General features: G+C 40.6%; 1 protein-coding gene across 1 annotated transcript in view; it reads right to left on the minus strand.

The window, feature by feature from the left end:
• Nucleotides 1–11,151, minus strand: part of LOC129674277 (murinoglobulin-1-like) — a gene marked incomplete at its 3' end in the record, with an annotated part of 35,995 nt that extends 24,844 nt beyond the window's left edge. The window contains exons 1-7 of the mRNA XM_055604162.1: nucleotides 10,997–11,151; nucleotides 9,666–9,849; nucleotides 8,756–8,915; nucleotides 8,564–8,616; nucleotides 1,510–1,530; nucleotides 1,075–1,243; nucleotides 609–693 (exon numbers count right to left, since the gene is read on the minus strand). Of these exons, the coding sequence (XP_055460137.1) occupies nucleotides 609–693; nucleotides 1,075–1,243; nucleotides 1,510–1,530; nucleotides 8,564–8,616; nucleotides 8,756–8,915; nucleotides 9,666–9,849; nucleotides 10,997–11,082 (758 nt within the window). The remainder of the gene's footprint in view (nucleotides 1–608; nucleotides 694–1,074; nucleotides 1,244–1,509; nucleotides 1,531–8,563; nucleotides 8,617–8,755; nucleotides 8,916–9,665; nucleotides 9,850–10,996) is intronic.
• Nucleotides 11,152–11,823: the final 672 nt, after the last annotated feature.

An 11,823-nucleotide genomic window follows, 5' to 3' on the forward strand; every position in this document is an offset into this window, starting at 1 on the left:
TCTTTTGCCTTCTTTCTTATCATTTTTTTTCTAAGCTTGAATGTTTTAACGACAAGCAATGTGAGCTAAGGTGTGCCTCTTCTGTCTGATTTGGGCACAATTGCAAATTTCTCCAGGGCTTTGACTTCCTGGGATCCCAGATTGAAATAGCAGTTTTAGTTGCTGTAGTACAAGATCCTTATTTATGAGGTACTGAAATGCAAGTAGAAAACCCAGATGCTTTATAGTTAAACTTGGGTGGCAGCAACTGGAGCTGGAGCCAGACTGGGAGCCATAATTTAGTGTCTGTGTTCTCTTTACATGGTTCACTGTTTCTTCTTAAGTACCTTTCTGTCTTCCAAGACAAGGACTCTTTACTGCCTCATACAGTTGATTTTATCATTGGTGTCATGAGAATTACCATCAGCAACATATGCAGTGAGTGACTGAGCAGGAAGTGATGCAGAGCAGTAAGGGACACAATGAAGAAAGGAACACCACAGGGGCCATTCTAGGTGGGAAGGACACGGCCTTCACATTTCCACAAATTCTACAATGAGACATTATCCCGGGTGTTTCCATGCCCAAGTCCATCCTTAAAGTTAGAAGAATTAAAAGATATAACTCACACTGCACATGCCGTCACATTTATTTTTTCATCTTGCACAGTGATGGCCTTAGGGACCTTTACTTGAACTTCAAATCTGGGAAGCACTGTTGGGAAAGGGAAGGAAATTCTAGTGGAAATTTACTTTTCTAGCTGCTTGACTGATCAGTCTCTGCCCATTATTGGTGATTTCACATTGTCACGGTGAGTCCACCCTCCATGTAAGGTTAGACCACTGAGTGGTTACAGATTATATCATTTCTTTCAAATCACTGTGGTATCTACTTAAATAAGAGAAACTAAGTAATTTGTTCCTGAAAATCCCAGAACTTCTTGGAAGTTCCATGTTGCTAGGTGGATAACCTTAGCTTTGTTGAGATGAAACCCAGCCTTGCACATTTGGACCTCAGTTTGTTCAAAAGAATTCATCCTGTGATAAGTAGAAACTTATGACACCGGCTTTCCCTTCGCAGTCTTCCCAAGCATACCGAATTCCTCCACGGTGAAGGAGTGCTCTTTCTTCACTCCCGATTGTTTTTGTATCACTATCTTGTAGGAGCCCAGAATGGGCTCCAGAGACAGACTGAAGGACAGTTGCTTAAGCCCGTTCTCTGTGCTGATATTCTGCCACTGCATAATTCGGTTCGTTTTTGGATCCTGTGAAACAGGTTGCAAGTTTTCTAAGTCAATAAAGTATTAAGAACAACAACACATCTAAGACCACTGTGCTCATGGTGGAAGTGTTTGGGAGCCTGCTAATATTCTTCTAGGGGAGAGGGAAATAAAGGAAAGGTGGGGCATAACCAACCAGTTATGTCGAATGGCAGAAGGCTGCTGACCCACACTAGGCCTACAACACCCCAGCATCAAGGTACTTTCAGTGGATTGAGTTCTCTCTGAATATGAACACTGAAGCTTCTTACCTCAATGTAAACCACAGGAAACTGAAACAAAAGGGAAAGCAGTGTTAGTTCAGAACAGAGGGTGGTGACCCCTTTGGAAAACCTGTCTCCAAAACGTTATGATTCATATCAGTAGCAAAATTACAGTTATGAAATAGCAAAGAAAATAATTTTATGGTTGTGGGTCACCACAACATGAGAAAGTGTATTAAAGGATCGCAGCATTAGGAAGTTTGGGAACCAATGGTCAAGAAATTTCACACAGGCAGCAGATTCCATACATTTATAGACTGGTTTTTAGCATGGTAGTTTCAGTTAGAGTGGATGGACGTAATCTCCATTACGAAGTTAGTTGTAAGCCAATTAACCACCACAGAGAAATTTTAAGTATATGTTCTAGAACTACCTGAGTCATACAAATCACTCAATCAATAGGGACTGTGGGAAATGAAACTGTGGGATATTATCAGTAAGATTTCTCTGATGTGCTATAAGACACACCCTGAGCCTTTACAGTCTGGAGATTATAAATTTTACTGTTTAAATCAGGATATTTGCAGTGTGAAATGGAGTTATTAGTTTTAAATATATATTGGCATAATGTTCTTATGTCCAGTTTACCCTTGTTCATTCAAATGCTGATTTCTCTACCCTACTATCTGCGTTCAATCTAGACATTGCATTGTGACATTAATTCTAAGCATCTCCTGTCTCAAGTTTGTGTAAACATGTCACTGTTCTCTGTATTGATTGACAATAAAAGCCAACTTGCCAATGCTGCGCAGCACACAGAATAGTGTGGGATATCCTGGTATGATGAGGGGAAGAGAAAGTCAGGAAGAGAGATTAGATCTGTTGGAAGAGGACCAATACACATCAAGAAAATCAACTAGACCTAGGATATGATCAAAAAGCAAGTAAAATTTGGTAAATCTGCACGGGAGAAAGCTATACTAGCTTGGAGTTTCAGGATGGAGTAATTATTGCAGAGCGTATTACAGTAGTCTAATACAATAAATAAATAAATCCTATTCTCTGTGTGTGGTTATTTGGGTACATAGCTGTTTAGGAAGTAAATGCTGCTTTACTAAAATATAAATCAATATTAAATATTAATAACTTTTAACATATATACAATCCTAATGTATATCTTGGGGGTGTCCTGGGCAAGGCACTGGCTTCCCATTCCTCATAATGGGCTATAAAGGGATTAGCAGGTGTTCTCAATGTATCTTTTGAAGAATTTTAACAGATGCCTAACTATTGCCAGAGTAATATAAATGAAGAAAGGCCTCAATAGCTGCTCTTGCTTCAAAGGAGAATTGATGCTGACGAAGGCAAGAGTGGCATGTTTTTGGCAGGTTTTGCAGAAGACATGGTTCTGAATAACTGGATGAAGTCTACAGTAAAGACAGATGCTGACAAGGTCATTTAAGATTCTGTTGTAACTGAGCCGTCTGCAGAGGCAGGCTTATTTCAGGTTCATTTAAACTTGACCACATGTTTAAAGAACACAGCCATTTCTAGCAGCTGATAAGGGAGCAGCTGATAAGGCAGTTGTAAGGGAGATTTAGTGATATAGGACTGGTTTCTGAAAGTACAGAAAATTAGGTCATGACAATGGATGATGAAAGTGTGGTACACGTGTATGCGATGAGGGTCTATTCAGCTATAAAAAGTGACATCAAAAAATTTTCAGGCAAATGGATAAAACTTGAAAAAATTATAATTGTAAGCCAGGCTCAGAAAGACAACTGATGTGTGTTCTTTCTTATCTGTCATCATCACTGTGGACATGTAGAGTTATGTGTTTGACCTGGAGCACACCTGTGGAATCAAGGAAAGTAGAAGAGGGTCACTGGGGTGGAAAATTCCTCAAGATAGGAGAGATGCTTGATGGAGATGACATCAAAGCACAGGTAGACTTAAGCATAGATGATGTGTCGATGGGAGAGAAGAGAGGGGAGGGTGGGAGGGTTAGCCAAAACTAAGGATCTATAAAAAAGCTATGTGGAAACTTACTGCTTTATAAACCGATTAAGAAACATAAGTTTAAACACTATTTGCAGTGTGACCTGGGTCCAGGACACTAGGCACCCTCCATTTTCTGCTGATCTCTCACTGTGTGCCTTGTTTCCTGACCCTCTGAACTAATTGGCACTTAGGTTCTTCTTCTCTTTCCTGCTCTCACTCTCACCTTTAGGTTCTGAAGAAGAGGAAGAGGGTGCAAACGGCAGTTTGAATTCTATAAGATCAGGATGAAGCAAGCAAGAAAGAGGCAGTAGTTCTCTTAACAGGCTGTGAAAATATCACTTGAGCCAGGCAGGCCTAATGGCACACACTTGAATACCAGCATTCAGGAGGCAGAGGCAGGCTGAGCTCTTTGAATCAAGGCCAGCCTGGGCTATATAGCCCATTCCAGGCTAGCCAGGATTACACAATGAAATCATGTAACAACAACAACAACAACAACAAAAAAGTCACTTGACATTGAAAAGTAAGCAAATCTGTGAAGTAAGAAATTTTCACTTGGATACTGAGCTATCGTAGGCTACATCTGAGCAGGGGTTCTAGGCTATATCCATGAATGTTCCTTGGTTGGAGTATCAGTCTCAGAAAAGAACCCTTTATTCAGAAATTTTGGTTCTGTTGCTCTCCTTCTGGAGCTACTGTCCTGTCCAGGTCTTACTATTTCTCCCTTGTTCATAAGATTCCCTGCACTCTGCCCTAAGTTTGGTTTTGAGTCTCAGCATCTGCTTTGATACACTGTTCGGTAAAGTCTTTCAGAAGCCCTCTGTGGTAGGCTCCTGTCCTGTTTCCTATTTTTCCTGTCCATCCCGTTTGTCTTTCTGAGATGAACGGCTGGCTCTATGACCAATCCCAGTCCCCTGGAATGGGAAGCAGCCTTGCCAGGCCACAGAGGAGGACAACACAGCCAGTCTTGATAAGACCTGATAAGCTAGGGTCAGGTTGAAGGGGAGGAGGATCTCCCCTATCAGTGGACTTGAAGAGGAGCATGGGAGGAGATGAGAGAGGGAGGGTGAGATTGGGAAGGAATGAGGGAGGGGGCTACAACTGGGACACAAAGTGAATAAACTGTAATTAATATAAAAATAAATTCATACATGGAACACAAAAAAATAAAAAATTTAATTCAAATAAATAAATAAATAAAATGAACATTCAAGGTTTGCTCATTAGCAGAGTATTGGTTATGTATGAGATCTGATGATTACAAATAACATGTTCATACATGTCTATTTTATAGTCTGTGTTAATTAGTATGTAAAAGATGTAATAAAATATGACATATGTTAAAACAAGAAATTTTCACAAAAGTAAATTTTTAGAAATGTCCTACATATGATATCTTTTAGTACTGTCCTGGAGGCCCTGACCTTTCTGGCCAGCAAAGAAAACTGTTATGAAAAGTGTGAGTGAAGAAGTAAAATTGTTACTATCAGACTACGGAATCAAAATATTAGACCAGTTCCTAGTAGGTAGACAGAAAGAGGCAGCACAAACAGATAATAAAAATGGTGGAATTCTGGCTTCCTCCACACACTCCTGGTATGAGACAAAAATCTAAAGGCCCAGCACAGGGCTCTACCTCCCAATGCTAAGGCACCTCTGCAGCAGACCAGTCTGATAGACATGGTTCAAAGCCAAGACCAGGACAGACTAACCCTAAAGTCTCTGTCTTTGTTCAAATGGATCAATCCTAAATGAAGGAAGGAAGACATCTCAAAGATCCTTAAGGACCCCAGCCTTCAGAGAGAGAGAGAGAGACAGGGCTTCCCAGGCCCCTCTGCAGAGGGTCCTCTCACCCATTTGCCAGCTGTGTGTGTTTCCTCACCTCTGAAAAAATTCTTTCTCCACTGGCTGCTTCTGCCTGCTGTGTTAAAGGTTTTTCCTGTCCTTTAATTAATTAACTTTAAGAGTAACGAACCCTACACATTATTAGCAAGATCACTTTATAACTGGCACACAAAACCTTTTGGAATCTAAGATAAGTCATTTTGACTAAAGAATTCAGGAAGATCGACATGGAAAATAAATAATGCACACACAGAAAAATCTTAATTGCATTGAAAATGAAGGCAACAAATTATAAATTCTATAAACTCATTCATTAATGAAAACTATGACATGGGAAATAAGTCAATTAAGAATTGGATAGGCCTAAGAAGAACATTGCAAACTACTAAGGAATCTATAAAAGGAAATCTAAAATAATAGATAGATATATGTTCACTAGGCAGACACATATACTATTAAATGATTCATGCTGTTTCCAAAGCAATCAATATGTTATTAAAATCCAAATCAAATTTCTAGGCTGATTGTACAACTGCAACCTGATAGTAAAATCTATATGAAACATCTCAGAGTAGTTGATGAAATTCTGTAGAAAGGATTCATTCATGGAAATAAATTTACCCGTCATAAAAATGAAAGTGCTGTAACTATGATGAATCCGGGAGGTGAAAGACTGGAGAGAGAGGCAGTTGGTCACATGCAAGTTGCTGGAGCATAAGGACCTGGGCTTCATCTGCAGAATCTACATAAAAATCAGGTACAAGCACCTGCTGTAGTCCTAGCTGGAGAAGCAGAGACAGACAGCTCTAAAGGGGTCACTGGCCAGGCAGCCTAGCCAGACCATCAGGCTAGGATCATCAACCCAGGCTAGGGGAAACTCTGACTCAGAACTCAAGGTATATAGCACCCCAAACTGACACCCAAGGTTGTCTCCTGGCTAACATACACATGTGTATACACACACACATGTGCAGACAAATGAACATGTGTTACACAGAGACACAAAGTACTAGGAAGTGATCAACAACTGTGGTGGTTTGAATGGGTTTGGCCTCCATAGACCAATGTGTGTGACTGGTTGGCCATAGGGAATGGCTTGATTAGGAGGTGTGGCCTTGTTGGAGTAGGTATCCTCTTGGTGGAGGAAATGTGTCACTGAGGGGGTAGGGCTTTGAGGTCTCAAATGCTCAAGCTACACCCAGTGTGCCACACAGTCTTTTTCTGCTGCCTTCAGATGAAGATGTAGAACTCTCAGCTCCTTCTCCAGCATCATATCTGCCTGCGTGCCACCATGCTTTGTGCCATGATGAAAATGGATGAAACCTCTGAAACTGTAAGCCAGCACCAAGTAATTATTTTTGGTTTTTGTTTTTCATATATAAGTGACCGTAGTCATGGTGTCTTTTCACAGTAAACAATAAAACCTTAACTAAGCCAACAACCTACACTGGAAATTTCAGTGTCAGAAGCCTACAGAGATAGACAAAGGGATTAAGGGATTGTCCAGAAGAACCAGGTACATGTGTATACAATGAAGGATGGAACTAGAAAAATCACTGTGAGTGAGGCAACCCAGACCCAGAAAGACAAACATGACATGTACTCACTTAAAGTGGATATTAAGCATAAAGTAAAGCACATTCACACTGTCATCCACAGACCCACAGAGTCTGTGTGACAAGGAGGGCTTTACGGGGATGCAGGGATCTCCCTAGGAAGGGAAAGTAGAATGGATCTTTTGAGTGGGGTAAGAGTGGAGGCAGAAAGGATCAGATGGGGGGGGGGCGAGGAAAGAAGAGAGAGTATGGGGAGAGATGGTGGGAACAAGAGGCATTTAGGGTACAATGTGCAAATCTATTGTGGTGTAAACTTCCTTGAACCTATGAAAGTGACCTCACTGAGGACTCCTTTAGCAATGAAGGATTTGACACATGAAAGGCCATCCTTGTGACCAGTCAAGGCTCCCAGAGGTTGGACTGGGCCCAAGCCACAAGAGGGAACTTATGCCCCATACTGTCTGGGTGGCCAGGAATGAGAAGCTGGATGACTGGATGGCTCAGACTCTTTTGCCTGCTCTTGGGAACCCTTTCCTTTTACGGGGTTGTCTTACTCAGCTTTGATATGAGGGCATGGGCCTATTCTTATCGCATGTTGTTGTGATGTGTTCAGCTGTTATCACTGGACAGGCTGCTCTTTTCCGAAGTGAAACAGATCTGGAGGAGAAGGGAGTTTACGGGAGAGACTAGGGGGAATGGAGGAAGAGGAGGCTGGAGTTGTGACAGAAGAATAATAGTAGAAAATAGAAAAAATATCCTTGGTAGAATTACACAGCAGACTATTGGTTTAATAGAATCTTTAGACTTGCCAGCAAATGGTGTCTATAGTAATTTCTTATTTTCAAAGAACTAATTAAGTAAAAGTGGATTATTATATTGTTTACTTTTTAACTAGTTCTTTGAGATTCTGTACAGTGTTTTAAATGATAGTCAACCCTCCTTCCATTTATACCAGATTTACCACCCCTCCCTAATCATCTGACTTACGGTTCTCTATTTTCTTTTTTTTTTCACCCATTAATTTCATTTGAACTACCCATTTATTCTTGGATGCGTGGACTTCCACTGGAATAGGGTTGACTTACCAGTGTCCATCCTCTTAAAGGCAACCGACTTTCTCCCAGTAGCGGTCAGTTAACAAGAGCTCCTCAGCTAGGAGTGGGGCTTCATGTACATCTCCCCTCTCCATGCTAGGCTTTGGTCGGGCTTGATAGTGCATGTGCTTGTGCATGCTAACACAAGGGTAAGTACAAACGTGCAGCTGCCATGCTGTGTTTAGAGGACTGTTCCTTGTATTTATTCTGGCTCTGACAGTATTCACCTCTGCTTCTTACAGTTTTTTCTCCCTCTCTGACAAAATTATCTCTGTGCCTTTGGAGGAGAGGATGTGATTTTGATGTCCAATTTAGGCTTTCACATTCTACAGTCTAGCTGGTAGTGACTGGAACCATCATCCCTATTGGCTAGCTTTCATAGAGTGGCAAGGAGATACTAAATCAGGAATCGACTGAAAAATAAGGACTTTCACATATCAGGAAGACATAAAATGGCCAATTGTAACTGAGAAAGGGGTGTAAATAGGCAAAAGATCAGAATCAAAACCAGATCACCTCATACTTTAGAAAGGGGCTGGAAATTAGAATATTAAGGTAGCATTTTGTCTTGATGAACTCACCAATGCCCACTAGTGAAAGACTCACCAACTCATTCAGAGGGTGTAGATTTTTATCCATAGAGACAACCCTAAAGTTGACTGGAAAGAGAGAGAGAGAGAGAGAGAGAGAGAGAGAGAGAGAGAGAGAATTTTCTAGTGAGGTCCAGAGACTCAGATCTTCTCTGTGCCATGTTCAGGACAGCATCTTAATTCCTTTGCCCACTCTGCAGCTTCATACCTGACTGTCCTGGCTTGTACATTGGTTTGTCTGTCTGGAGAAAGACAACGCTTTCTTTGTTCTTCACCAGCACCACCGTCTTTTTGCTGAATTCATGTGTTGGCCCTTTGGTGTGGACAGAGAGGGACACCTTCTCCTCAGAAAGGGAAAGTCTGGGGAGCTGAGAAAGAGAGGAAGACAAGACCCTTCACCGTCTGACCCTCTGCAGCAATTAGATTTCCTTTTTTACTTCATCTCCTTCCACATCACAGGAAGGAGATGGGTTCCATCAATTTTTTCTTTAAACGTGATGTGCAGGAAAAAAGTGTCATATAAGTATGTCAAATAAGTATGAAAAGAAAACACACTATTGTATGTGATTCAATGGAAGCAACAAAAACAGTCATTTTTATGGAGTAAATATGATCTTGACTGAAAATTAGCTTTAACTCTGAAACTGAGGAGGAGGGGAAGACAATACATTAATGGTGGTAGAAATTAGGAGATAATAAATCAGTGGTGGTAGGAATTGTGTCTTGAGGATAGGCCCTGAACAAGAAACCAACACTTATTCAGGAGAATATTGGACCTTATCAACTGAGTGTTACTTGAAAGTTTGTGACTCACTAGCAAAATGTACTATGCATGGGAAAAACATCTCTTTCTCTGGGAGGTTAAACTTTTAAGAAAATTCAATGTAATGTAAAATTCAATTTGGGAAATTGAATTTCAATTTGGCTCTTTCCATTTTAGGTGTGAAAATCTATGGTATTTTTCTATTGGGTAAATTTCTAAGTTTCTCCTGTCTTGAAGTCACAGATATGTTTCTAGTGTGATCTTTTTTAGAAATCTGTATGTATATTATAGATGCATATCATCACACATATGTACATATATGTATAAACAAACCAGAACACGTTTCTGTACTCACAGTAAAGGAAACACAGCGGAACAAGTCCTTGTCGACCACAAGCTCATTGAACAGGCTTCTGTTTCCCCAGCTGGACTGCAAGATGGCTCTGACCGTCACTGTCTCATTCAGATGGTATAGATGGAGGCAGATTTTCTCAGGGGTCTCAGTGAGGAGCTGGGAAGGGACCAGCACCATATACTTCCTGGAAAGGAAGGCGTGTGGGCCAGCACAGGACAGATAACATTGCTTAAGACTGTAGTTTCATCACAGTAACCCCTGCCATCCATATTTCTTCAGCCTGAGATGGCAGTTGACAGCATGATACAGCAGAGTGGCAGGATGATTATCGATTTTTGTAGTGGTGATAACTCAGCATCAGCTGTGTCACCCACCAAGGCAGGTTCAAGTGACAGGTGGTCCCTGCACTAAGCAGCCAGCATTCAAGTTCTTGCGGGTTTTTGTTTTCTTTAATTGAAGATATGGTGGTAATATTTATATTTTCCAGAAACATTCATCAGAACTGTTCTTCATTACCATTTTCAATTCTTGGGAAAGAACTCAGTACCCTGTTTTTATTTTTGGGTACTCTTCACCCTCAAATTTATAATATGACTGTGAAATTCAGAGTTGCATAATTAATTCACTTATGTTACACTTGAGCATGAGTGAAAAGCTCTCTGTAGAAACCATTCTTTATCTTTTCCTAGCATTACAGATTTTGTTTCAAAATAGCTAAAAATCTATCTGATCACTGCTTTACCATAATCATCAGGTTCATAAATATATTTTTCTGATCTCAAAACAAAAAAAGTGGCTAAGAATGTAATTATAATAATGTGGATACTTTGGACACCAAACAAGTTCTACTGGTGGTTTAATCCAAGGCCCTTGATCCTAACAAGAGTGTTGTTATAGGACACAAACATCCAGAGTTCTGGTGTGCCCAAAGTCTCACCTGTACCAAGGTTAGAATGAAGCCTATTCATTTCCAACCAAGAGTCCCAACAGTTTAAATGCTCATTTTCAAAGTAAGTAGGAAGTTTCAACAAATAAGAATTTTTCTGACCACTGGGATTTTAGATATTCCTGGTATCTAAGAAGAATGCTATTCTAAATCACATAATACACCTCAGTTTAGCCACAGTGATTGCTTTATAGTTCTAAACAAAAAAAAGATTATTCATAATCATGCAATTCTAGATTTGGGAAACACACACACATATAATTATTGTTTGTTGTTTTAAAGCAAAAAGAATTTGGGGAGGTTATCCGGAGAGGGGACTGTGAAAGGAAATGAATGGTTTTGATTGGAGGAGGAATGATATAGGAGAGGCCTTGGTGGTACTCACGGATCTGAATGGAACGAGGAAGCAGAAGGCAGAAAGACAAGAAAAACTGAAATAAGACATGACAGAGCCTGTCTATTCTTCCACATGATGTAGGAAGAAAGGACAGGAGGACAGGGCTTATGGTGTCCTCTTCCTTAATCCTGTTTCCAGAGATTTCCCCAATCCACCCTGGCTATTTATGAGTACTCTGTGCAAACAGGAAGCTCTGCCAAAGGTTTCTAAATAGAAGAGTGGAATTTTTGCAAGAGTTCTTTGATAGTGTCACTGCGTTCAGTGATGGCCTCTGGACAACTCAAATAAGTTACAACAGTCTCAGGAAAGGTGCCAGATGGTGGATGGTGCTGGTAAAGGGTCAAGGCCATGCAAACCCATAGTGCACATAGACTCTGCTTGGTGTGAATTAGAGAGAACTTTCTCAGCCTTAATGACCATAAATCTTTGCAGCACATGACTGTGCTGTGATTGTGTGACATTTGTCACCTCACTGCTTCTACTCACCTAGAATCTCTGAGCACTACTTTGAATGAGACCTCTCCATCTCTCTCTTTCCTCATTTGAGAGTAACTAGAGTAGTCCAGGTTGGAGATCTTCAGTTTTCCTCTTTCTGATTGTTCGAGAATCTGTTTTATTGGTCTTTTGTGTAAAAGGAAACATGTGAAAGATACTGAGAAAGATAAAAGTATCACCTATTACAAGTCACTGTACCTAAATCTTCTTGTTAGAACAGAAGTCCACAAAGCTCATATAGAGGCACACTTGCAAAGTCTTATTGCTGTGGGTTATTAGGAAGCCAAATACAATCAGTGCAACTAAAGATGGTTGCTTCA

This window comes from Psammomys obesus, unplaced genomic scaffold (assembly GCF_907164565.1).
Source record: "Psammomys obesus unplaced genomic scaffold, mPsaObe1.curated_primary_1811, whole genome shotgun sequence".
NCBI classification, from domain to species: Eukaryota; Metazoa; Chordata; class Mammalia; order Rodentia; family Muridae; genus Psammomys; species Psammomys obesus.